Source organism: Chenopodium quinoa, unplaced genomic scaffold (genome assembly GCF_001683475.1).
Source record: "Chenopodium quinoa cultivar QQ74 unplaced genomic scaffold, ASM168347v1, whole genome shotgun sequence".
Lineage (NCBI taxonomy): Eukaryota > Viridiplantae > Streptophyta > Magnoliopsida > Caryophyllales > Amaranthaceae > Chenopodium > Chenopodium quinoa.
In genome coordinates, this window is record NW_018743047.1 from 2,289,997 (window position 1) to 2,317,996 (window position 28,000).

The window sequence follows — 28,000 nt, forward strand, 5'->3', positions numbered from 1 at the left end:
ATTTACCAGTATTAAATCTCATCTCTCGAATCTCGACTTAACCATTTATAAATTAGTCCGCCTATTGAAACTAAGCCTAAACATCAATTCTCATTTCTCGAATCTCGAATTAATATTGCTAAACTCATACAATTAAACTAGGCCTAATCTAATTGCATAGCATTAAATCAATCAATAGGAAATTAATCAAGCATTGATAATCAACAATAATTAATTACCCCTTCATATTATTTATGGATCCCTACAAACCCTAGAAGAGGACTACTCACACATAATTAAATCTAAACTAAATAAAGCAATTAAAGGCAACATGATGAATTAAAGAAATAAAATCAATGAAATTAATAAAGAGGAAAATGTTACCAAAGTTATCGTAAACAAGGAGTTGAATCAAGAACAAACTATGGAGTTTGTAGAGAGAGAAATAAACTAAGTAGAGAGAGAAAGTCTAAGAAGAGAGGTAAAACAAATTAAAAATACTCAATCGCACTTATACAAAACCTCTAATTATTCCTAATTAGAAACTAAGTAATAGTCGATGAAGCCTCCTCAGAAACACGCGCCCGATCGGGCGCGCCTTTTTCTTCGTAGCATTCTTCTGGACAGCCGTGCCCGATCAAGCCAATTCTTGCCCGATCGGGCCCAACCTAAATTGGAACCTTGGACTTTGATTGGGCTATTTCTTAACCCATCTTTGGATTTCCACTTAGGGGCTTTAACCATTCGGCCCAATGCTCGTATTTCACATGTCGAGCCCTTAAACATCGGCTTGATAACTCTAACCGGCCTTGGGCTACAAAAAGCGGTCGTGCTCCTCCAATGTCTGTAGTTGCTCCATAAAATCCCGGGAAAATGCTCAAAAAGCGTATTTCCCTACAAAACTCAACCAAAACTATGAAAACACTAGAAAACACCAATTAGTAATAAAAGTGGCTCTAACGAGCCAAAAACACTACTAATTGTGACCAAGGGACGGGGGTAAAATACCATATAAAATAGACATAATATGTTCCTAAAAGTGTTGAAAGCAAGGTTGTTAATGGAGAGGACATGGATCCCTCGAAGCTTGAGAATGAGTTTGAGATGCCTTCTTGGTTTGAGCTTTCTTTGAAGGAAGATGAGAATAGTTTTTCAAGTGGTGAACATGAGGATCTTAAAGATCCAAGGAAGAAGAAATCAAGGAAGAAGAAGAGACTTTCCAATAAATACAAGAGGAATTTGAAGACTAAAGAGTTTGATTTGGTTTCTATGATTCAAGATGACATGGGTCATGATGTAATTTTTCACAAGCTTTGCAATGATTTTACCCTCTCCACCACTTTGGACAAGGTGGTGTTCTTTTTTCCTCCGTGATTTGGAGGAAGGTTTGATCTTAGGACTTTAAGCAAGCGCTTCCCGCGAGGCAACCCGATTTTCTAACTTTTTCTTTTGATTTTATATTTCTAAATTTCTTGTCAATGATTTTCTTTATTTCACTTGTTTTGCGTTTGGAGTAATAGGTTGAATTCATCGGAGTTGGATTACCCCAAGCGAGCATGAGCATAATGGGAATTTGTTTTGTGATGTTTGGTGAGAATATGATCGATATTGTTGAATTTTGAGATGAATGGGTAAGGTAATGTAGGAGGTAAGTTAAGAAAAGTTGTGCTCAAATTTGAAGCAAGTATGAGCTTGGTGGGTTCATTATGGTGCTCTCACTAATTTGGAATGTTGAACCCATTGAAAATGAATTTAGTTACTGGTCATTTTAGTGGGTTCAATAATCTCGGAATGATAAAGATCTTTGAGCCCATGCATGAACGCACCAAGAGAAGAAATTAAGCAAGGAAGAGCAAGCACCTGGTGCGGGCGCGCTGTCCTTCTGCGCGGGCGCGCGTCCGAGCCTCCGAGACTACTTCTTTTCTTTTCTTCTTTCTTTTACTCATTTCCCCTCATCCTCACCCTCGAGCCCATTCCTTATCACACTAAACAACAACCCATGAACCCTAACCCCCATTATCAATCCAAAAACCTTCTCAAATCATCCAAACAATCAACCAAATCAACAATTTCCTTTTCCAAATTTATCATACTCATAAAAAATCATACTACTTTCCCCTATTTTTCAATCTCCAATCTCTCTCCTCCATTGAAGACCAATTTGGGGTTTTTCTATTTGGTGGGAATTGGTGGCTTGTTCTTGATCAATCTTGCTTCAAGTGTGGTATAATCTCCTTCTTTGACTCTATTTTACGTAATTGTATCATATTGTTGCAAGATTTTGATTGTTTATGATTGTGAATAGTAGTATTATGTATTTTGATGAACTTGGTGATTGAATGTGAAATTTGGGTTGGTTATTTGTGTTGTTGGTGATTTATTTTGCTTAACATTGTATTGTTGATTGTTTGTGTAGCCAAATTGTGCAAAATTGTTGTGATTTGTGGAAGGTGACTTTTGGTAGTGTTGGTAGTGATTGAAATTGGTTGGTTGAGCCAAGTGGTTATTGAGTCGTGTTGGTGGTTGAATTGTTTTTTGAAGTTGTTTTGTGATTGCGGTTGTAATAAATTGGCGAAGCAAATATGTTGAGAATTGTGAAAGCTATCACCTCCAAAACCAAAAAGAGAAAAACCAATGTCACCATTATGAGCCATCACCTTCAAACACTTCTTCTCCTCAAGCACAAAACCATGAGCCCCTTCCTCTTCTGAAAATCCATTTCCCTAATCAAGCAACTAAACCTTTGTGGTCAAACTTCAAAAAGAGAACCTACAAGCCCTCACGGCATTATCACCAACATAGCATGATCAAATTGGGAATAGATGAGGATTTGTGGTCTCTCTTTGATAATCTTAGGTTGAGTACTTTTGTCACTCGGACCTACAAGGCTTACCTCGAGCCTACTTGGGAGTTTTTGGCTTCCTTGAGTACTACTCCGGTGCGTGACAAAGACTATGAGATCACCTTCCAGCTCTTCAATAAGGTTCATGTCATGTCTTTGGCCGAGTTCAATGTAGCCTTAGATTTCAACCTGAATGCGAATTTATTCTTTTCTAACCGAGAACATGAGCATTTGGAGGGTTTCACTCAAAATTTCTTTTGGAAAGCCATCACGAGTTTGAATGAGTTTGGCGCTCTATTCTCTCTTGCAAGTGAAATTCATCAACCTTGATTGAGAGTGCTCCATAGACTATTAGGGTACTCGGCGTTACCTAAGCAAGACTTGGGAAAGATGTCGCTCCCGGAGTTGCGGGCTTTGTGGATAGCAACTAGGGAAGAGTATCGAGGTCGGTTGAACTTGGGGCAGATATTTTTGAAAATTTGTATGGACATGAGGGGCAACCGGTCAGGTGATATACCTTGTGGTAGTATGATCACAAGGTTAGATACAAAATTTGGGTGTGCGAGGTATCTTCTCTCTTGCACACCGGTGGGGGATCTTGGCACCCTATATCTCGACACCGATCAACTAAAGCAAGTGCAATTCTTGGCTTGTAATGATGATGAGGAGGTGTTCAATTGGCTTCGTAGGGGCTCTCATTGGTGTTATCTTCCGAACCCCTCTCTTACCTTTATTCACCGGGTAGCTCCAAATGTTTGGTTTGTGCCCTCTAGAAACCGCATCCCCAGGGAGGATGAAGACATGGAGGATGTTTTAAATGATGAGCGGCAAATTCATGAAAATCAACAACAACAACAACATCAACAAAAACAACAACCGCGACAACATCATCAACAACATCGTCAACAACAACAACAACATCAAGAACAACAACAATACATATTTTCTAACCCCGATATGGATGCTCTTAGTGCGCAAATAAAGGGGATGCAAATTCGTCTGGAAGGCATGTATGATCAAGATTTTGAAGCAATGTATAATTAAATGAGAGGCATTTCGGAGATGCAACAAGGTATGTTTCTCCAACAACAACAACATTTGTATGATGCTACTGTTAACAATAGGGAATTCTCCCCCCGCAGTTAAATATCCTTACTTTCCACCCCAACTTGGTCCTATTCCATCAAGCGAGTATCCTTATTGGAAAAGACCTCCGGGGTCCAACACCGAGACTCGCTCATTCCCCGATGAGCACGGTAACTACGATTACCGTGTTCCTGGTGGGAGCGATATAGGGGTGATCCTAACTACCCCTATGTCCACCCCGATCATCCACTACCGCTCGCTTTTCCCGAGTAATATTCTCCCCTTGCCCCTTGGCAACAAGAAAACTTCAAGGGGCACTATGGTTGGCCACTCGATTACACCAGGGGATGAGATCCTTATGGTCCCCCATCCAGGTTTTCCTATGAAAGGGATGACAGTGATAATGTCGGGCCGAGTGGTAGTTAGTTTCCTTATTTTGTGGATTTTTCCTCCATCCCTTATTTTATGTGTTGTTTGCTTTGTATTGATGGGATGTTGAGATGTATTCATGATTAGCTTGGGGGAACTTTATTTTCTTAGGGGTTTGTCTTAGTGGCCAATATAGTTATTAGGAATTTCCTTGTATACCTTTTGCCTCGATGATTGATAGTTGCATGCCTTGGTCTCTTATTGATGATGATGCATGTTGTTTGCTCCCGTGAATCCAAAGCTCTTATATCCAAAGCCCTTGAATCCAAATCTCTTCAATCCAAATCTTGTAGTTTAGGTGATTAGTTGCTAGTTTAGTGTATAGTTACTTTAGTTTTCTTTGTTTATTCTTACGTTTTGGTAGCTTAACTTGATTTTTGCTTTGTATTCCTTTTTGTTTAGTTTTGCTTTCTATTATTTTGTTTTGAAGTTATTAACCGTTTTCTTTGTTTTTAGCTATATTTTCTATTATTCTTCTCACTTGGCTTTGATGATGATGTTATTGATTCTTGGAGCTTAATGAAGGTGGTTGATCTTTCGCCTTATTATTATTAGCATTGCTTGGAAGCCCGGTGAGATCCTTCTTATTTTCTTTCTTTTATTTCTTTACTTTTCTTGAATGCATAGATTAGTATTAGTTTTAAGGAGAAGTTGAACAGTTCGAGGATGTAATGCTTGTAACATCTTAGAGTGTTTGGGGTCATTGACGTTGTTGTCGAATGACCACTTGTTTGACGATTGGGAATTACGTGTTATACTTGCATCTTTGTTCCTTTATTTATTTTCCTACTCTTCCTTTATCTTTATTTTCCTATTTTCTTTACTTTTTCTTTCTTTTCTTCTCTTTTGTTTTTGTTTTTGGTTTGTTTAATGTTTTTGAGGCTTTATTTTTCTTTTTGTTGTCTTTCTTGTGAATTGTACTATATACCAATGGACTTTTGCTTTTGAATGAACGTCTTCCTAATTGGTAGTGGTTTGCACGGTTTGAGAATATTCTTGGTTGATTCTAGGGTGGCGTATAAGGTAGCGTGTCTAAGAACTAGGGGGATCATGAAACCCGATTCTACTTGTTTTTGGCATGCTTGGTAGATGCTTCCTATGGTCAGTTTGACACAAGTAGTGTATTTTTGCTACATCCATGTAAGGTTTATAATTTTACAAGTCTTCTACACTTACTTGCATGAGCGGCATGGATCCTTGACTATTGCGGACCTAATCTTGAACCTTGACTCATAATTCTCAAACACGAGACTAAACCATCTAGGGAAAGGCATCTTTTCGGGGTGGTAATTTTTCTTTTCTAGGATAATCTTCATTATTTTAGTCCTTGGGTTTACATTTGCCTACTTGCTAACCATTTGAGCCTTTTTCCCTTCTTTTCAAGCCACATCTTTAGAACTTTGTTTCATTTTTGTTTCATTTTTGGTTTTTGTGAAGCAAATGGTCATGTTATTGGAGATTGTGGTATATGAGTTTGGATATTGGTTCTTTTGGTAAGCAAGCTTGTGTTTTGTATATCTTGTGAATAATGGCAAGTGAATATATGATAAAGCCGTCCAAAGTTAAAAAGGCAAGGACAATCAAATGCAAAGTTGAAAAAGTCGTCCATAGTTAAAAGAGGTGAGGACAGTGAATAAAGTGAAGTCATGAAAAATTGAAAAAAAATGAGAAAAAGCAAAGCTCATTCAAACGCTTTGGCAAAAATTGAAAAAAGTGAAAATATGAGAAATACAAAAATATTTTGATGTGATTCTTTTCTCCTTTTCAAGCATTGAGGAAAATGCTTCCTTTATTCTTGGGTGAGAAGCGTTTACACTTTTTGTATACATGATTGTGGTTATAGCTTTGAATAAGCTTGAGGGTGTTAGTTTGTTTTTGTTTGATGATTACTTAGTTATGAGGAGAAGGTTTGATCACCCTTTTGCTTCACTAATTAGGAATACCACCAAATTCTAAATTTTAAGCCTACCCTCACCCTTTTGCCCTTACGTTACAACCTTTGGGAAAGTCCTTTTGACCTAGAGGTTGAGTCACATACCGAGGGAGGGAACTATGAGTTAAAGCCTAAGGAGAGGGGATGCAAAGTCAAGACGTCGAGTAGCCGAAAATATGTTCTTTTCCGGCTCCTTCGAGGAGCTATTGGGATGCTCACTAGAGGGAGATTTGAGTCTATAGGGAGAATGCGGTAAGATCGAATGGGATGAGGGTGGATTGTGATTACTAGTTCTCTACGCTTAGCATATTATATGTTTCAATCAACCTCGGATATCTTGGAAAGTGCATACCCCTATTTGCTTAAGAAAGTTGTTTATTCCTTTGAAGTGTAGTCATTTGTAAAGTCCGCTTTGTAAAGGTTTTAATTTTGCTTTTCTTTTGATTTCTTTTACTTTTGTGATTTCCCTCATGTTTGTTTGTTGAGAGTTATGGGTTAATCTCTTAGGAAACCCTTACGAGAGCATCACTCGTCCTTTATAGCGATCTAAAGGTTTAAATGGCTTGTCTTTAGTTGCTAAAGTTGACCGTGATTCCTACGAAAGTGAGTCTTAGTGTATATTCTAATCTCATGTCTTTAATTTTCATTTTTTAATAGTGTCTTTCATCCTATTTCTTCTTGCTTGGTTTTTGCTCCAGGACGAGCAAAATTTTATCTTGGGGGAGTTTAATAAGTGTCATTTATGGCACTCATTTGGCTTCTTTTAGGATGATTTTACATGGTTTTTGTATCTCTTTTACTTCATTTTCTCTAGTTTTTCTTACATTTTCTTTACTTTGCTTTTTCCTTAGAAGTTTTCTTATTTTCTTGCTTTTCTAGTTTATTTTGCATTTTCTTCTTTACTTTCTTGATTTTCTTTGTTTATAGGAAGTTGGTGACATTTGAGAGTCTCAAGTGTGTCCTCCTCGAAGTTTTCAAGTCAAAAGAGATGTCCCGTTTCTCCATTTGAAGTCCAAGAGCAAAGGAATTTAAGAGCTTGTTCATCAAGGTTGCGCTTTCATGTTGTGTGGGCATGAAGGAGTGGTGCGAACCCACTAAGAGTGCTCAAACTTACTGCCTATAGTATCATGGCTCATCTGGAGCTCACGAGGACAAGCTCGGCCGCACTAGGGAGGTTCCCCTGCTCCAGCTGCATGGGCGCGCGCGAGAGAGGAGCGGCCGTGCGCGACCCTGGAGTGGTCGCGCCCCCTTCCTCTCCCTGTTCCGTATCCTTTTTGTAGCGGTCGCGCATGCAAGAGAGGGACCACGCTCTTTGAGGTCCTTTTTGGAACGTCTAACTAACTTCTTTATAGTTAGTTTTGCTATGTATAGAATTTCCTAGATTTTCTAGAGGGAAGTTTTATAAAGAAGATATTTAGAATTAGATTTTGATTAGATTTTTAGAGAGAGAAACTCTTGATTTTGTGGTATTGTTCTTAGATTCTAGAGAGAAAAACTTGGTATTTGATGAATGTGCTATTGAGATCTTCATTCCTCTATGATATTGATCAAAGTTGTGTAAGAATTCTTTACCTTTCAATGCAATTTGAAGTTTAATTTTGTTACACTGTTGAATTTCTATTGTTTAGCTTGAATTTGATTGTTGAAGTTGAATTACAATGTTGATGATTAGATTGATGATTTCTTTTGTTATGCATTTAAATTTCACCATGATTAGTGAGTAGTTGGTTTGATAGGGAATGTGGTGAAGCATGTTTTGGTGATAATCTAATGCTAATTTGGGGCTTTTGATTGAATTGTTGATGTGATTAAATTGGTTAATGAATCTTGTGCATATGCTTGGTTTAAAAAGGAGTAGCTAACTTTTGGGATCATGCTAGATTGCATAATAGTCTTCAATGACACGAACAATTGATTTGAGTGCTATTATTATCGTTTGATCTCAATTTGTGATTTTCCTATCTGAGTCATTTGTAGGGAAATCTATCTTGACCCTAGGAAATAGCATATTGAGTGACTATGATTGCTTGTTCCATTTTCCCTCGCATCGCTTTGTTAATTGAATCCTCCCAAATTAGCAAGATTGTTAGCAATGCATGTGGATCCTAAGTTCCTTAGTGTTTGATATTGAATTATATTTTATTTTTCTTGATTAATTTGATTTCTATTAGTGTAACCAACCCACTCTTTATCCCTTTAGAATAGCTTAACATTGACTTTAGCACTCCCTCCTTCCCTTGGGATTCGACCTAGACTTACCCTATACCTCTGGTTGGTTTAGCTTTATAATTATTGTTTTGGCCGAGAAATCTAGACCCCAACGACCTAGATTCACCCCTTGTCACCGTGCTTTAGGAAGTCTTGAACACTAACATCCTGCCCTGTTACATCCTAAGTCTCTTTATAAAAATCACTACCAAATCCATCAGGACCTGGAGCTTTGCTTCCATCAATTGCGAACATTGCCTTCTTGATCTCTTTAATAGTATAAGGAGCTTCTAACTTAGTTTTCAACTCAGAGGAAACTATAGGCCCACTTTAAACAATTGCTCTATTAACCTAAACTCTACAATCATCTAAATTGCCAAGAAAAACATCATAATACTTCAGAAAAGCATTTGGCAAATCACTGGGATTGTCTATCCAATTGCCATCCATGTCATGAATAGTGTAAATTTTATTTTGCAACTGTCTCTTCTTCAAAGTTGCATGAAAAACAGCAGTATTCTGGTCTCCCTCTAAAAGCCAAGTCACTTTCGACTTTTGACTTAAGAAAGAAACATAATTTTTCTTAGCAGTACTTGCCTCACTTTAAAAATTTCTAATATCAATTTCCCTGGGATTCTGATGCATAGCATTTTGAAAAGACTGCAGTTTATCAGAAGCCACCTTGTAAGCTACCTCGACATCCTGAAAACCCTTCTTATTCAAACCAATTAAAGCTTTTTTCACCTCTCTTAGTTTCCTGGTAACTTGAAACATCCAAGTTCCTTAAAACTCCACCTTCTAAGCTGAAGAGACAAGATCCTTAAAATCTGGAGCCTTACTCCACATATTAAAGTACCTGAAAGGTTTCTTCCCAGTAATCTGCTCAAGAAAGACATAAACAATACCAGGACAATGATCAAATTCTTCTTCATTCAGGAAGCACATCTCAGAATGCTCAAAGATATCTTCCCACTTCTCATTCCCCATCCCCAGCCCCTATCAATCTTAGAGAACACCCTAGTTGTGCCCTCTTGTTTATTGTTCCAAGTGAAGAAATTTCCACGGTATTTAATATCAACAAGACCACAATCTGCTACACACTGTCTGAAGTCAGCCATGTCATTAATAGAGACAGGAGCCCAATTCTCTCTTCATCATTGAGAACACAATTAAAGTCCCCTAATATTAACCAAGGAGCATGAAAAAGAGCTATGTTGACCTCTCAAGTTGTCCCAAAGCGGACCTCTATCCCTTGCATTGTTGAAACCATAGGTAAAAGTGCAATGGAAAGGAACACTCCTATTTTCGACTTGCACACTACAATGGATAAGCTGACTAGTGCTCAGCAAGATGGTAACACACTACAAGAAAAACTATTTTGGGCGACGGATGAGTTTATTAAGGGCAACAAATCTTCATTTTTTTGCACATTGTGAACCGTTTGTGCGACAAGATTAAAATTGTTGCCCTAAATTAAATTATGGGCAACGATCTTCATTACTCGTGGCACAACATGACCTTTGGGCTACGACTTTTCTCTTTTGTTGCGTAAAACAATAATTAGGCCACGATAGCGGATATAACGTCGTCCTTATTTTACATTATGGGTAACGCAATTTTGGAACTTGTTGCCCAAAAATCCAGACAAACAGGCGGAAAATTTTTTCAATCCAAAATTTTGCCGCTTATCTTCGAATTCTAATAGGTTGAACTGTGATAAGTCATAACCCTAGGAAATGCAATTTGCAGTTTATTTTTACCGTCCCTCACTATTATCTCCCCCGGCCCCCCTCTCACTCTTTCACTCTGAATTTTCAATGGCTGTTAATGAAAACTCACTTAAGTTGTCAAATCATAGGTTTCATAGAGTTGTTTATTCGATCGCTCACCATCGTTATGACTAGTAAGGTAACTATTTTGTTCTTACTCCTATCAATTTTGTTAATTATATGACTAATTTGATTTAATATTCTAATATTTTTGTTATTTATTTTCTTACAATTGGATTTTTTAATCATTGAAGGTTTTTCAATTCGAAGAACTGTATGTACGTAGCTTCTCTAAGCCTTTTTTCTGCAAAATTATTCTCTTTATTTTATTTGTTGATGAAATATTTGTCATTTGATAATTTTATTTTTTAGGTAATAAATTTGATTTCGTTCAATTTATCTTTTTTGGTCGTAGGAAATAACATTGGTAAATTTGTGCCATTATAGTGTATAATTATTTATTGGGTATTGTTGTTTTTGAGTTTTAGATTTTGATCTTTAATAATGTTTATTGCTAATTATTTGTATATAACAATGCAGCCGTGTAGGTTAGGTTCCCAACAATGAATTGTTATGGATATTTTAGATCGAAGAAATCTCTTAAAATTCTACATATTGGGTAAGTTACTTACTAGTTTACCATTGTTGAATAATATGTTGTTTGACTTTCATAATTATGATTTTTAATAGTAAATTAGTATAATTGATTAACACTAATTTATATATTGGATAATATCTTTTCAAGTTGTAGTTGATTTGTGTATGAATGAATACAAGTGGTTTCATCTGAATTGTGGTATGTTGTATTGGTAAAACGTGTATTTTTTTTGTTTTGTTTTTTTTTTGTTTTTTTTTTTGAGTCCAAACTAATGGTTAGCCCTTTTTAACTCTTGCAGACTCTTATCAGATTCAGATCCATGGTGACGCAGTCTCCTCTAATTAGCAACTCAACTTTGTCCTTAAAACCTTTTAATCATGTGGTTTCATGTATTTTCTCTTAGAGCTAGTAATTAGATTATCATTACACATGTATTAGAGGTTTTCCAATTTCCAATATTATGCGATGTAGAAGGTTGCTTACTGTAAATAGATGTACTACTTTTTTTATTGGTGACTATGGATATTTATTTTCCTATGAATGATAACCTTTATTATACTCTATAATTAATTCTAAGTATACTATAAAGATTTAAAGTGTGGGTGGATCAAGTTATGCTCTACAAAATATGAGTAAATTTTTAACTTACAAGAAATATGTGACAATAATAAATAAAATTTAAAAAAGCATTGTATTAAAGCTTTTTTTTTAGTAACTAATACAAAGTTTTGGGCAACAAATCTTGATATCTCGTTGCACAAAATAGCATCTCTGGGCGACGACATCTACTGTCGTGGCCCAAAATACCACCATGTGCAACGGATTAAGTTGACGCACAATCAATGGCATGGGCAACGAAGTATTCATTCGTTGCCAAAAATAGCATGGGCATCGAGGATAAGGCGACGACCCCACGACGAGTTGATATTCGTTGCACAAAGGATTAATTATACAATTAATTTAATTATAATTCTATTTTATTTTATTATTGAAAATAACTAATTAATGTTTGTAAAGTTAATTAAATAAAATAAGCAATTTAGGTAATAAAAAGCGAATTCGAAAAAATATATTAAACTATATCAATATGGGTGTCTATGTGTAGGTTTTGAAAAATTATGAACAATGGTAATTTTTTCATAATTATTTACTTTATAATTTTTTCTTAAAATACAATTGAAAAAAAAAAGATACATGATAACCAGGCCACATGACGTGACCTGGTTGGTTTATAATTTTATATTAAGTTAGATCCCATGCCACACACGGTAATTTTCAATAATTCTAATAATAAATTATTCAAACAAATAACAAAATTATCATATGTTGATTTGATATTTGCATTTTATTGTTTAAGCATGGAACTTCAATTACACAATAAAAAAAATATATAATCTTGTTGTAATACATAGTACATAATAAAGTATGTATTTTCTATTAAGAAAAAATATAGTCCATGTCACAAATTATGTTAAGAATATTATTTTTTATTTTTCTGTGTAAGTTTATAATTGTTAATAAGGTTTTTTTTAAAGATACGTCAAATCTTTTTAATGTTCATAATTATTACTTTATATAAATAAGAGATTTGTTTCTTAAATATATTTTTTTTCAAAAAAAAAACCCCGAGTACACACTAGGAGATGACACGTGTCATTGCTGGTGTGTCTTCATATAACTAATATATAAAGCTAAACTTTTAGCCAGGTCACGAAATAGTGACACTTGTAATTCCAACTTTTTGCCAAGTGTCGCACCACGTTGGATAGATTTAAATAAACTTCCTTAGATAAAAAAGTTAGTTTATAATTTTATTTGGATAGAATTTTAGGATAAAATTGTTAGTTTAGAGTTTTATTTTTGATTAAATATCAATATTTCAGATGTACAAATTGATTTATGATTTTATTAAAAAAGTTATTAGATTATAATTCTAAAAAATTATTAGATTATAATTCTGAAAAATTATTAGAATATAATTCTAAAAAATTATATATAAATTTATTTTTTATATCATAATATTTCTTAGAGAGAAGGAAGTTGTTTAAAGCGTAAAACGTCCATCTATAATGTATACTAATAATAAGTTAAAATAATATACTTCACTATCTAATAGAATTTTATTACTATGTAGACCTGTCAATTAGGGTCGGGTCATGAGTCATCATAAATTGAGTCATTTCAAGTGTAAGTCAAGAAATGTTCAACCCTTACCCAAAGTTTTGGGTTCAGGTCAACCCAACAGGCTTTGAACATTTAATTTATTTATTTTTTGCTAATTTTTTAATGTATTAAATCGTACATTTCCACCAATATTATTATTAGTCATTACGTGCGTACGAGATAGCAAATTGTCACAAAAGCACATATATTTTAAAATTTGACATACAGATTAAAATTTATCTCAAAATTCAATAAACAACCCGGGCACCGCACGGGTCACAAAAATACTTTAGTATATAGTTATTGATTGATTACACAGGAACCAAAACAAATGTTTACCATGGTAATATTCTAGGGTATATTATCACACCATTGTAGTAAAGATTATCATATTTTGGATGGTAACAAAATTATACACGAGTGTTGTATATAGTAGGAATTAAGCTTAACAAGTTGGAATTATGGATGAAATAATTAAGACCTATTTCAAAAGTGTTGCCATCACCACAATCTGCTGGTGAAGCTCTCAGAGGAGCACAACAATGGCGTTACTTGCCAACCCTTTAATCCTCTCTTCTTGCTCCATTCGCAAATTCAAACCTCTTATTCTCTCTCAACGTCGCTTCTTAATCAATGTCTCCTCTATTCGTTTATCCTATTTCAGACCTCGGCTTTTCTCCGGTAGTTCTTTATTGTGGAAGAAATTCCCACTTTTAATTTCGTATAATTCTTCTTTATTATTTATAATTATATTTCATAATTGCTGTTTTGGTCGCAGTTTCAGCTTCGAAGAATGAGGTGTTTACATCGCCAGAGGTGGCGAAATCATTTGATTTTGATTGGGAGGAGCGCATTTACAATTGGTGTGTTCTTGACATTAATTAACTAGTAATGCTATGAAGTTGTATAGATTATATTGTGAATTAATGCGGTTTAATATGACTTTGTCCGTTGCATTATCTCTTTGTTGTCTTACTTATCTGCAGACAGCAATTTTATAGCTGATATTCTTGAATAATTATTTTTCCAGTTTCATTGAATTTCTTGTATTTTATGTGCCAAAAATCAAAACCATCCATTTATTTGACTGTTACGATATTTGTGGGAGTTGGGCGAAATTATCTAGCTGGACATGCCACATCAATTTATTATGATTATTGTCAATTGTTTTTTTTTTTTTTTTTTTTTTTTTTTTTTTTTTTTTTTTATATATATATATATTCATTTCATATTTACCAAGCTAGCAAGAAGTGCTACAATGGTGGAGCTACTAGCTTAAGAAATTTTAATATTTGCAAGCAAGTCTCTTGTTAAAGTCATTAAAATGTAGTAGTAGATGAGAAGAGGGAATGGGGGGTGAGATAATGTTTGATTGGATGTGTATAACAGGAAGAAATTTTAACTTTGAGGAAATTCATTCTACTTGCGTTAGATCCTCGACACTTTTAGACATGGGTAGGACACTCCGACCCTTCATTTTTGACCAAAATCATGGAATTTTTTCACAAAATCGCTGCGTTGGACACTTGGATTGATTCTGCAAGCAACATAGCTGTAACAATTGTGCATATTTCCCTTTCACTTTTAAGCTTGCTTAACACATTTGGGTCCTCTCTCTCTCTCATTATGTCCTTTTCATGGTGAAGGCAATTTATGGCATCTTAAAGTGGAAGTGGCTGCTTTCAGGTGGGATTCTCAGGGTTACTTCAAACCAAATATGGACCAAGGAGGTGAACCTTTTGTTATTTCTATGCCACCACCTAATGTAACAGGATCATTACACATGGGGCATGCAATGTTCGTTACTCTTGAGGTTGGTGAAGTAATGTTTGTTTTCTTATAACATCTTAATCGTCTTATGTGTTTCATGGAGGGAAAACATGTTCTTGCATGTGTACTATCACTATGTGATTTGCTAGTGCAGAGATGGAACTTACTTGTTCTTGCATTTGTAATTTGGCGGCTTTCCTTAGAAATTATAAAGTGTTGCTGGGAATTATTGGGATTCCACCTAATTTTTTAAAAACATTTACAACCTAATAGGTCCATTATGTGACTTTTGGGAGGTGCATGGGCCATTATACTCCACATATTAGCTATTTTTCATATTTAGAGAAATAATATGATACATTGGGAGTAAATGTCTAATTAAGCTTTCTTATCGGATTGGACGATGTTTTTAGCTTTTATATAGCTTAATTGAGCTCATGGCCATGAGGTTTTTTGTGCCTTATTCATATGTAACATATAGATACTTTTTTCTCTTTCCTTTATTCTTATTTCTTGATTTTGATGGACGTGCGATGCCCCTTGTATTTCTTCTCCCTCTCTCTCCATATGTTGCTATGATTGGAATTTTTCTTAATGAAAAATGATGATTGAAAGTGGATTTTTGTATATCTTTTTGGAAAATGTTTGAATTTGTCAATAATGAAATTATAGGGAAAAAGCTTTTTTTGGAGGCATGAAAGTACTAACAAAACAAAATAATGTAAAGCTTTAAACTCAGAACTTGGGCATAGCTGAAAGTATGTTTCATCTCTCTTTTTCCAAATACTATTTAATTTAATTTTAAACTTTTTTAAATATTTATAAATATTTAAAGGTATGAGAACCCCCTTAAATTCTTTACCTGTTCAATTACCTATAACTCTATAGCCACCATGTTATTATTGAAAGTACTCTTCACTTTCAACACCTTAATCCCATGAGTGGGGTCGTCATGATAAACTAACATGAGGACTTCTCTATAGGTTACCCATCCTAGTACTACTCTTAATCATTGTGGGTAAAAGAGAAGATGTAAAAAGAGGGGGGGGGGGAGGGGTTATACCGTTATACGATAAAGTAGGAGAGAAAAGGTAAAAGGTGGGTGGGTGGGTGGGTGTAAGATGAAATAGGAGAGAGTAGGGGTGAGCAAACCGGGTAACCGATCAAAATTTTAGGACCCGGACTTGGAATTGGTCGGAACCGGGTCCTAAAATTCGAATCTGGAATTGGAATTGGTTCAATTGGGTCCTAAAATTTAGGAATTGGTATTGAAACCACCGGGTACCGATTCCGGTTCCGGGTTTCTCACTTATGTATGTAATTGTTAAATATAATACAAATTATAATTCTTATTTTAGTTAGGTTTATTTTTAGCGTATGTTAAAAATTTAAAACGTGTGTTCTAAGCTTTTTAATTATATGTTCCAGATTTTAAAGCATATGTTCTATTTTTTTTACACATATGTTCTAAATTCTTTACTCACACTTTCTATATTTTATATCAGTTTATTCTAAATTTTTATTCACATGTTCATAATCTTAAATCAGATGTTCTAAATTTTACTCATATGTTTAAAATTTCATAGAGCAGATTTTATAAATTTTTAATCACTTGTTCTAATTCTTAAATTAAATGTTCTAAACATATTACTCACATAAATGTTTTAAATTATTACTCATATGTTTTGAGTTTTAATTTGAGTCACATGTTCTAAATTTTAACTCACATGTTCTAAATTTTAAATTTGTTCTCACATAAGTATGAATTCTCACATATGGACCTATTATCACCGGATCCCTCATATATATACATATATATGTATATATACATATATATGTATATATATATATATATATATATATATATATACACATATATGTTAATGGCTAAAAATCGTGCATTGGCAACTAATTTGGTTGTTGTAGTTATGTTCTTATTCTATGTGCCCAAAAGCATCACAGAAATAAATGAGTTATTTTATGGGATGAAGTTGGAATTAGTCATTTTAATGATTTTTGGGAGAATGTCTCTCCTCTATTTCATGTTTTATCTAGGTAAGTAAAGGTATATAACCTATGTTCACCGGACTCGGCTAGAGTGTCCGTGTCGACACGACACGATGTGGACACGGACACGAAATTTGTGTCAGATTCGGTAGTTTGCACTCGGACACTTCAGAGAGAGGGGAAGGGGAGAAACCATAGTATAAAAACTCCGCATTTTCGATCGACTGATAGACAACTTAAACCCCCCAAAAACAGCTTTAATTCGTGAGTTCGTCGGAGTTTTGTGGTGGACTCCATTGTTGCCGGCGTGTAGCAACTACATGAATGCATGATAAAGAAATAGAGAGTGAAAGAAGAGAGTGAAAGACTGAGGGGTGAGGGCTGATAAAGTGATAAGAACGAGGTTTTGTGGTAAGTGGGACAACTGTATTGATAAAAAAAAAAGGGTGGACAACTGTGTGATGCTCTTCATTTTGGTTATATTTTATTTTTTAACCACTCAACCTCTTTTTTTTACTTTTAATATTTTGATTTGATAGAAAGTTGTAGTTACTGACGACATTTATTGGTTTTTTTTGACCACTCAACCTCTTCACTTTTAACTTTTTTTTTTTTTTTTTTATTTATAATTTTTTTTGCACAAAATGAAAGTGCCGTGTCCCCGCACCCGTGTCCAAATATAGGATAGAGTCCCCGTGTCCTAAAGTTTTGGAAATTGACGAATCGGACACTCGAACACGGTCCGACACACGTACCCGAGTCCATGTAACATAGTATGTAACTATGAGTGAGCTGGGGCTTAGAATAAATTAACAAAGTTAAGAGAAGATTTTTGTAATAAAAATATATTGGATTTGATATGTAATGGTTTTGGGAGTATAATTTGATTTCATTTTTCTTAGATCACTTTTATACTACCTCCGATTTTTTTTAGTTGCAACTTTGGAATATTTTATATCTCTCAAATAATACCCCAAAGTTGCAACTAAAAAAAATCGGAGGTAGTATTATTGTTATGGTTTGGTTTATTCACAAAAGCTGCTTTGAATTTGTTATCATAAGATTTTAAGTGCATCGATAACACTCCAAAGGTTTGCATGGTGTTTTTCTAACCTAAATGTGGCTTCTATATTTAATAAGAAGGGCTTAATGGGGTTGCTACAATTAGTTTGTCTTAGATGGAGAAAGTAATAATAAAGAATGGTTCAACTTTAGAAATTGGTGTCCTAGACAATGCCATTTGAGATTAAATGACTTTATGGGCTTATTCCTATGTAGGGTGTATGTTTATGCAGCTTGTGCTTGCTTGGCACTTGGAAGTGTCCCTTTATGTGACATCTTGAATTTTATCGTCATTTTTATCTTATGTGATGCTTTCCTTATCCATCTAAAGTGAAGAGGTGTTAATGGATGAATGTTCATTTTTTTCTACAATACAGCTGTGTGCTTGATGTTTCAACTGGGAGGTTTCTTGGAGTTTCTAAAGTCTGATGCCTTTTATGGTCTGTTGTAGGATATTATGGTTAGATATCACCGCATGAAAGGAAGACCAACAGTGTGGATTCCTGGTACTGATCATGCAGGCATCGCTACTCAGGTTTGGTTCTGGATCTGTTCCTGGTAAACATAATGTGATTACCCCTACAGAAACATGTTGCACAAATGGGGAGTTGATAGAGTTTAGTTATCTTCACCGCTTCCAATTTTTTTTCGTTTGGACAAAATTGCAACTGGCTAATTATGTGTGTGTTTCTTGAAATAACTCATGTTGACTTCCGGAAGTTTCCTTTTGCACCCCCTGGTCTCCTTTTTGTCCTCCATTGAACATGATACTAGTTGACTTGCTTACATGACCTCTGCAAATTATCAATCAGTACTTTCATCTTCATCCATAATCCATATCATCAATGTAAGACTTCCCAGCACCCAGGCTGCACCTTTATTTTCCATTACTATTATTTAAAAATCTCTTTATTTTCGTCATGAAAATGACTAGTATGACTTTCCCTTCTGTTTCCTAACTTAATAATATACTCGGCATTCCATTGCTGTGAAGTTGGCTTTACAATATAATTACAGTTGACCTAATAGCAACTTATATAAACTTAATTATGTTGAATTCGATTACCCCCCTTTTTTTTAGTGATTGTGTGACCTGGATGCTTGGTAGTAGTTGTGCCATTGGTTTGGGAAGGGGGATCGTTTTCAACAACAGCATGTAGGCACTTCCTCCAAATTACATTATGGCTAGAAATTTGCGTGGAGCTAAATGGAACAAAGATTTGAAGAAAGTGGCATTATTATTGCGTGTAAATAATGGAAGTTATAAATTTGGAAAAAAGTGAGGTTTTTTTTTTTTTTTTTTTTGGCACCGTTCGTTTCTCTTTGTCAAACTTTGCGGACTTTTGCCATATTTTTCTACTAATATATACCAAGAAAAAAAGGATCTCATTAAATTTGTCATAGTGTGTATATACAAAGTATCAACTTTTTAGTTTTTGTAAAATACAAATCGAAAATTATTTTTGGTCAAAGGTATGCATTGGAAATTAGGAAAAATTGTGGTGCTAATGAAATTAAAAATCATTAACACACAAATACCATAAGTGATGCCAAATGCAAATTTCTACAATGAGTGTCATTCATTGGGCTGGTAATTGATCAATAGGAAATACTGTTACTGAAAGTTGACGTTGGTGCTGTTAATCAATACTCACTAGGGGCACATTAAGAGTAAGTGTTGAAGGGAAAGGAGTAAGCTGTGATACACAAGTCGAGAGGTATAGGTCGTTAACAATTTGTAGTCTTGAGTGTTAGCATTCTAAAAAAAACTATATGTATGGAAATTGTAAATTGAAATAAAATCTGTATTTTTGAAGCGTTTTATAAACAATAATTGAAGAAACATTGGCAACACTCACTTTATTTTTGGTTTTGTTTTGTCTAAGTTTCTGATCATTAACACAATACACATCTGTTGACTCCAACAAGAAATGAGCTTAATAATTATTCCAAAAGTAGCTATAATCGATTGAGCTGAACACATTCGATAACTTTAATGTCTAATTGAATTGGTTTGAACAGATTTTTGAGCTCAACTGGAGTTCAACTTATTAAAATAAGTTTGAACAAAACAGAACAGTACTCAATTGAGATTGGCTCATATAAATCCCTATGCCCTATTGATATATTATAGAAAAAATTGTCAAAAATAATACAAACTTTGAGCAATCTGCCAAAAACAAGTCTAACTTTTAATTAGTTTTGAATAATACAAACTTTGAGGGTTATGCACTTTAAACAAGTTAAAACCGATTAGTTACCTCGTGAATAGGTTATATGGAACACGTGACATTGTATTATTTTTTTAAAACTATTAAACAACTTTATAAGATAAATAAAAAAAAAACCGGTTAAATAAGATATCGGTAAAATAACTTGTTTAAAGCAGATATCCCTTAAAGTTTGTATTATTTAGAAATAATTAAAAGTTTGACTTGTTTTTAGCGGATCGCTCAAAGTTTGTATTATTTTTGACAATTTTTCCTATATTATATAATCCCTCCGTCCCTATTTCTTTTTGGAATATCCCTTGAAGATTACCTTGTTTCCTATATAGTTACATATCTCCACCATTTACCCCACTTGCATACACTCATAGAAGTGAAAAAAAAAACCCATCCACTTGCAATTTTTTTTTGTATAATCTTACAGCATTTTAATCCTATGGCGCAAACAAATAAGGACAAAGGGAATATTAATATCTTTTGGGCTGAAAAGCTTTTCTAAAATGTAATGAGTTGTGGCTACATGCCAAGTTTGACTAGAATCAATTAGTGTGGGAAAGAAACTGTTTTTTTTATTTTTTATTTTTTGTGGAGCAACTTTTTCAGAAACTGCGGTTTATCTTCCAACATTTTTTTAATTTTTTGCCTCTCAAATTCAAAAACAGATGTTCTTATAAACTGATGATGCTGTGTTTCTTTTCTTGTAGTTGGTTGTTGAAAGAATGCTTGCTTCAGAGGGAATAAAAAGAGCTGATTTAGACAGAGATGAGTTTGTTAATCATGTTTGGAAGTGGAAGGAGAAGTAAGTTTGATTCTTGAATTTATTGACAGTTACACTTGGCGATTCTTGATTCAAAAGTAATTCTTATGAAATTACATGCTCATGCACACAAATACATACCCTTTGGTTTTTTGTTTTTGTTTGTTGTTTATCTATTTTAAATTGTTCCCTATTAAGTTGTGCACTATTCACATGCTTTTATTTGATCGGACATTTTAGCAAATTAATAAAAACAAATGTGTTATGAGTTATTCATACTAAGGTGGATGTAACAACTATATCACTAAGTAACCTTCTAATGTGGTATTACTCTTAGTTAATCCCATAAAGATATGCATAAGTTTCCACTTGAGGAAAAGACAAGACATTGGTTCCAAAAATCCCATATTTGAGGCCGAATGCAGCTTTTTGTAGCAAATTATTAGCAAGATATAGTTCAACGAAGACACTGGTGTGGTGATAAACGCATTTTACATTATCTATATGGGACTAGTGATATGAGACTGTTTTATAAAAAAAACACAGGGTTCTAAGTAGTGTCCAATTGATTGAATATGCAGATGCTGGCTATTTATTTAATGTACACAAATCAATATCTTTAACAATGTATTTACTCATGTATGGTGGAATTGCCATTGCTTGGCTTATAAATGCAATTCCTTCTCTATTCTAATTCGTTTATTCCACCAATGATAACTGCATTGATAGGGAAGAAATATAATGGAGAGAAAAATGTTTGTGTGTCATAGTTGAACCCAAATTAATTGATTTTAAAATGTTGTTTTAAAAGAAAAGTTTTGGATGAAGGGGTTCATGGTTAATGCTACCTTCTAATTTTTGTTAATAGAAATGGTTTTTGCTACCTTTATTTTATGTAGTGGACATTTATTGCATTGCATAATTTGTTATGTTATATAATTGCTATTAGAACTTTGTGCTGTGGATATAACAATTTTTGTGACTTATAGGTATGGTGGAACCATTACAAAACAAATCAAGAGGCTTGGGGCTTCTTGTGATTGGAGTCGAGAGCATTTTACTCTTGATGAACACCTAAGTCGTAAGAGAATTTTTTTTTTTTTCCTTTTTTTATATTGTTTTATCTGATTAATAAACCGTCTGATAATTACATTTTAAAATAATTAATTGTATTTGTGCTGAAGTGGAAGGAATTTGGAGGACAAGATGCCCCAAAAATGTATTCTAACTCAAGAAGCTTGTCCTTCTCTTATTTTGTCACTTGCACACAATTTTTGAATATATCTAATGGTGAGATCTCTGACAAACTGAATCTAGGAAAACCTGAAACCATATAGACTCTGTTTGTTTTGATGGGAAACATCTTTCTTGGTGAGATCTATAGATTCATCTTTTTGAGGCTGAAGGTATGCTTTGTGTCATTGAAAAAAGGTTACAAAAATCCTGTAGGAATGATGTGTGGGAACTGTTTCATCTATCTATTTGGTGCTGCATGCAGAAGGTAACCTGCAAATCTGTATGAACAAAGTTCTTTAACCTAGCATATAGCTAATATAGAGTTGAGTGATGAAGTCTATATGCCATGCATTTTTTAGAAAGAGGCGACTCTATCATCCTTTTGGAAGTCGTCGGATCTTAGTACAGAGGATTACTACCTGTGCTACACTTTTGATGTATGATACGAGTTCATTTTGGAGCATTACAGTTGAGGCACCAAATCAATTTGGCATTTATGGTTTTTGGTTGAGGAGCTTCTTGTGGCGACCCAGATTATTTTTTACTATACCTGATTTTAGTTTACGGCAAAACTCCAAAACTGTTCTGTTCCTTTGTACTTTTTCTGTTTAAAATCTTGTGATTTAATGTACTTCATTCTCTTCTGCAAAATGTGTGGGCATTTATCTCTTCACTCTTGTCATGTCCGAGGATCCTTTGTTGATTCTGATAACTGCATGCCGCTAGGAGGAGCATTTCGCTAGGTTCATTAAGTTATTTTCTCAGGGATTGCTTTCAATTAGTTTATTGTTTCTTTATGCTCTTTATTGTAAAATTCATAAGGTTTAAAATACGTGCCTTAAAGTAAATGAGTGTTTTTGGTGTCATAGTCTAGTACTGGAATAATTACTCTTCTAAGAGGACATTTAATGGCTAGATGGAGATTGGAGATGTTGGACATCTACATAATTTGGTGGCCGAGGTGAGGCTCTTAGATGGTAAATAGCAGCAATGTTCTTTGACCATGTTTGATTGGACCAATAATGTGGAAGCTAAGAAGAAATATCTAAATTAAATTGGATAAGTGTTTTCTATAGTGGCTAATAGTTTTAGATTGTATTGGAGGAGCCTAAAGCAGTCTTTGTCTTTCTGATTACAAAGTCTCTGCCATATGTAGCATTAAAACGGGAGGGCAGATTCATTCTAAGGCATTTGTCATGAGAGAGACAGGCAAAGTTATGAATGTAAAATAAGATGGATTTGTATTGTTGATGATAGATAGATAAAACTGCTACAAATATACAGAGATATAAAGTTATATGGTCTGTAAAGTTGCCTAAAAATCTTAGAGGAAAATTTGGCTAGTTCTAACCATCACCTTAGCAAATGGTTAGCCATGAACCATCATTCTAATGACTTTTTCTCTAACCTTTTATTCCTGTAGCTTTAATTAATTTTTTGTTCTAGAATTTCTATTTTTTTTTTTTGAGATTAATTTTCTTGTTCTAGTTGGTACTCTGTATCCAATGCAATGTTTATTATTTGAGAATTTCTACTTTTGCAGGAGCTGTGATAGAGGCCTTTGTGAGGCTCCATGAGAAAGGCCTAATATACCAAGGTAGATTATCTGAAGTCTATCTTTTTAGTGTGACTGTGAGTAATGTATTCTAAATGTGTGCTGCTCAAGTTCTGTATATGTTTTGTGAATATGTGCTTCTCAAGTTCTATCTATGTTTTGTGAATATGTGCTTCTCAAGTTTTGTGTTGACACCCAGATACACTTTTGGCACATAAAGTCTATCTTTTGCTTCTATCTTCTTGGATTGGTTCTTGAATTAACTGCTTGAATTTGTTCTAAACAAATGTATGATGATGCCCTGCAAAGTCTTTGTTGTGAAAGAAAAGGGGTTAGTTACCAAATGTATTTCCCACTTTTTATTTCCTCTTTAGATTGTTATCAGCCAGGTATATATTTTGTTCTACACAAAGTACTGTTGCACAAAAAATTGACTTTCACAAATATATTTAAGTGATTGTGGTTAACTGCTAAAATAAACTTTAATAGTACAAGATGGAAGTTGCTCACATGCATCTAGTAGACAATTGAATATGCATGGGTTGAATGTTTCAGGTTCATACATGGTAAATTGGTCTCCTAATCTTCAGACAGCTGTCTCAGATTTGGTAAGTTCATGTTTGGTGAAGGTATTGCTGATATTTCTATTTTATGATTTTTCTTGGGTTTGAGTTATATGTTCTATACACAATTAGGAAGTGGAATATTCTGAAGAACCGGGTGCTCTCTATCATATTAGATATCGCGTGGCTGGAGGCTCAAGGTGATTGTTATGCTTTATTTTCCTATTCTAGTTATACGTTAGACCTATATTCTCCTTTAAACCAGATCTTATAAGCTGTAGCTGCTTCTTAGTTTGAAGGGCTTATATGTTTAATTTGTACTGGAGTGATCACCTTTTGTCTTGTCATTGTGATAAATTTGAGAGTTTATGTATGTTGGTACACTATTTGGAATATTTCTAATTTGCTAAGTGAAGCCTTTTTTTTCTCATTTGAAGGGAGGACTTTCTGACAATCGCAACGACAAGGCCAGAGACTCTATTTGGTGATACAGCTATCGCCGTTAATCCTGAGGTTTACGGCATTATCTTCCCTGTTCCCAGATTTTGATTGTTTTGTATGATTGGAATAATTGTGTTGAAGTTTTTCTCATTTACACGCATCTTTCTAGAATATCTGTCAAGTAATAAGTAGTGTTGTTTATTCTCTTACCCATATGTTAAGAGAAAGTTGGATATAATGATGACAGTGGACCTGAAGGCATTATTGTATCAACAACATTTGTTCTTAATTACTAAAATTCTACAAAAAATATAGTTGTCATGTAGGTCCGGTATCCTTGATGCTTTTACTCGGTCATATTCAATGAATTGATATCTAATTTTTGTCAATGTTCCATTCGTCTCTGTTAGAAATATACTTTTAGGTTCAATTTAAGATAAATGAGAGTAACACTTGATGAATCAACTTATCATTTTCTTTTGTCTTGCGAATCTACTAGGAAATAATTTAAGGATAACTAGCAGATTAGCTACCATGTTTAGGACCTATAGGTTATTAGGATTCTGCAGCATTATTAGCATAGGATTGTACTGTAAGGACTAAGGAGTATGAATTGATCTGGACTGTTTGAGGATTAATGGGATCAGTTTTGTATTGGTTAGGATCCTTGATCAGATTCTATGATCCTTTCATGTGACATGTACCGAATATATGAATTTCATTACTAAAAGCTGTATCTTTTCATATTACAAGGTAATGGTACATGTCCCGTCAATTAATGAGCATGTAAAAGTATGTCGGGTTACTTGTGCATTACCAGATTCAACGTGCAGCTGCATTTGAAGAATGGTAGAGGCTGCTGTCAGTGACATATATTGTATGCTTGGCAGTAAATTTTAGCTTTTTTTTTATTATTTATTTCTGCATTCTGACCAAGGTTGTTGTGTTTTGAAGGATGAACGATATGCAAAATATGTAGGCTGTCAGGCAATCGTACCAATGACATATGGTCGTCATATCCCAATTATTGCAGATAAGGTAAAATCGTCACCTATTTGTGTCCTCTGATTTTTGGCACCTTTAATTTCCTTTGACCTTATAAAACAGTTCCTTTTCCTAACCCGGGCCGGATTGATCTGTAAGAGGTTCCAGTCTAGTAGGGCTCCTTCCTTACCTACAAATAAATAAATAAACAAATAAGATTAAGTAGGTTTAATCAAGTAATAATGCAAGGGAGGAATAAGAAGTAAGTGGATTTCATGGAAGGAAGTTAAGCAATGAGAATCTTTTTTTTTTTTTTTTTTTTTTTTTTTTTTTTTTGAATAATAAGCAATGAGAATATTGTAATATGATCATGAAAAGTTGAAAACTAAATTACTTGATTACACGGATTAATAAATACAAATCTGTAAGCTTTCTCTTAATTTCCTTTTTTATTATCGGGTTCATTGTACGATTATATTATGAGAGTGTAGGCAGGGGCGAATCTATTAAGGTGCACAGTGAGTCACGTGACTCACCAGCACCAAAAAAAAAAAAAAACAAAGAGACCGCCTATTACAGATAGGCGGTCTCTTTGATGCTTCTATTTGAGTTTAGACCACTGTTTGTTTTATAAATATCAAAGAGACCGCCTATTAAAATATAAAATAGGCGATTTCTTTGTTGCTGCTATTGTCAGGCATAGCGCTACTTTCATATTTCATTAAAGAGACCTATTAAATAACTGGTCTCTTAAGTTATTCCACGTTTTTTTTAGTAATTCTTGTTTTTATTTATACTATATTTGTGCAACTAATTTAATATTTTCCCACAAAACTAATTAAGTAAAAAAATCATAAAGTTAGTTTAATTTAATAGTTTTATAGTACTAGTATGTATTTTTAATGTCTTATTTTTGGATTGAAATTATTTTGGTAAAATATAACTTTTTTTAATATAATTTTTGGATTAAAACAAGTGATTAATTATTAAGGGTGACTCATAAGTTCGAAAATCCTGGATCCGCCACTGAGTGTAGGGAATGATAGTGAAAAATGCTTCATGTAATTGGATCCACAAGAACTATCTCTGGTAATTATACGTAATAAATTAGTCAAAAGTCATGTCAAATCACACATTATATCATCCCAACACAGCTAGTTTAATATCAGGTACTGCTCTACTCCGCTGCTATGTGGGTTCTGACAGAAATTAGGCATTTAAATATCATTGCGATTATCATTCATATTGCCCAATTGGTACCTATAAGGCTATAAGGATTGTCTATTAAAAGTCTGCCAGTCCTCTTCTTTCTTTCTTGTTATTATGTATTTTATTTTATTTTCCAATTTTCATAGACTGAGAACATCATATAGAAATTTAAGCAATGTGCTTGAGTAGAGGACTAATATTTTTCGGATCAGAAAATAAGAATCACCAGCCTCAAGTTGAAGACATTACTTGAGAGTTACTTGCTTAACCCCTGTGCTGTGAGCTTCTGATCAACTACAAAGAGTCAAAAGATAACCACATGATCATAAATACATATTGTTATGGAGGCTCGTTACTTTGTAAGTTGTATGTGACTGACCAAGAAAGGCCACCAGTAATTCAAACTTACTCCTGATGCAAGAACAAACAGAAGAGGGAGGGAAGGGAATTGCTTGTGGGTAAGGACCTTAAGGACAGTTGATTGGCAGTGTATAGAGCTGGCATAAAAGGTATAAGAATCGTCCCAGGAATTGCTGTAAATAAATAGGAAAGGTGATCGACAGAAGAAGGCATTTTGAAGTGTCATAGGTTATGTGGGAGAGTTAGTGAGTCTCTTTTATACTCACCATTTGTATTGTTTTGTTTTGGCTGCTGATTATCCTGCTTTGTTTCAAAGCTTGTTCCACTTTTGTTTACTGCTGTGCTGTGTTGTGTACTTGTGTGTATTAGTACCAATTGCTAGTGCTGCTCAGGTTCACTGCATGATAATCTTTGCAGTTTATGCATGTGTTTACTTTGTGTGATACATAATATCAGATGCTTGTTGATTAATGCAGTATGTTGATAAGGAATTTGGAACTGGTGTCTTGAAGATAAGCCCAGGGCATGATCATAATGACTATCTACTAGCTAGAAAGATTGGTCTCCCGATACTTAATGTTATGAACAAGGATGGAACATTGAATGAAGTTGCTGGACTTTATTGGTAAGTTTCTGAGTATTAGTGCACTGTCAATGATCATGTCAATTATATTTATCTATATGATTATGAATGTTGCAGTGGGCTAGACCGTTTTGAGGCTAGGGAAAAACTTTGGAAAGATCTCACCGAGACAGGCTTAGCTGTAAAAAAGGAACCCCACACCTTAAGAGTTCCTAGATCGCAACGAGGTGGAGAAGTG

General features: G+C 34.2%; 1 protein-coding gene across 5 annotated transcripts in view; it reads left to right on the forward strand.

Annotated features, from left to right (window-relative positions):
• The first annotated feature begins 13,476 nt into the window (after positions 1 to 13,476).
• LOC110730693 (valine--tRNA ligase, chloroplastic/mitochondrial 2-like) overlaps positions 13,477 to 28,000 on the forward strand; it is a 36,002-nt gene continuing 21,478 nt past the window's right edge. For 2 of the 5 annotated variants that reach the window (XM_021910512.1, XM_021910513.1), the window contains exons 1-13: positions 13,477 to 13,688; positions 13,786 to 13,870; positions 14,694 to 14,820; positions 18,298 to 18,381; positions 20,779 to 20,873; positions 21,821 to 21,912; positions 23,611 to 23,664; positions 24,178 to 24,230; positions 24,318 to 24,385; positions 24,623 to 24,698; positions 25,581 to 25,664; positions 27,656 to 27,804; positions 27,880 to 27,997. In XM_021910512.1, coding sequence (XP_021766204.1) covers positions 13,550 to 13,688; positions 13,786 to 13,870; positions 14,694 to 14,820; positions 18,298 to 18,381; positions 20,779 to 20,873; positions 21,821 to 21,912; positions 23,611 to 23,664; positions 24,178 to 24,230; positions 24,318 to 24,385; positions 24,623 to 24,698; positions 25,581 to 25,664; positions 27,656 to 27,804; positions 27,880 to 27,997 — 1,224 coding nt within the window. In that variant the 5' untranslated portion in view covers positions 13,477 to 13,549. Of the gene's footprint in view, positions 13,689 to 13,785; positions 13,871 to 14,653; positions 14,821 to 18,297; positions 18,382 to 20,778; positions 20,874 to 21,820; positions 21,913 to 23,610; positions 23,665 to 24,177; positions 24,231 to 24,317; positions 24,386 to 24,622; positions 24,699 to 25,580; positions 25,665 to 27,655; positions 27,805 to 27,879; positions 27,998 to 28,000 lie in introns of all 5 variants that reach the window. The other 3 variants (XM_021910514.1, XM_021910515.1, XM_021910516.1) reach the window with 3 other exon arrangements.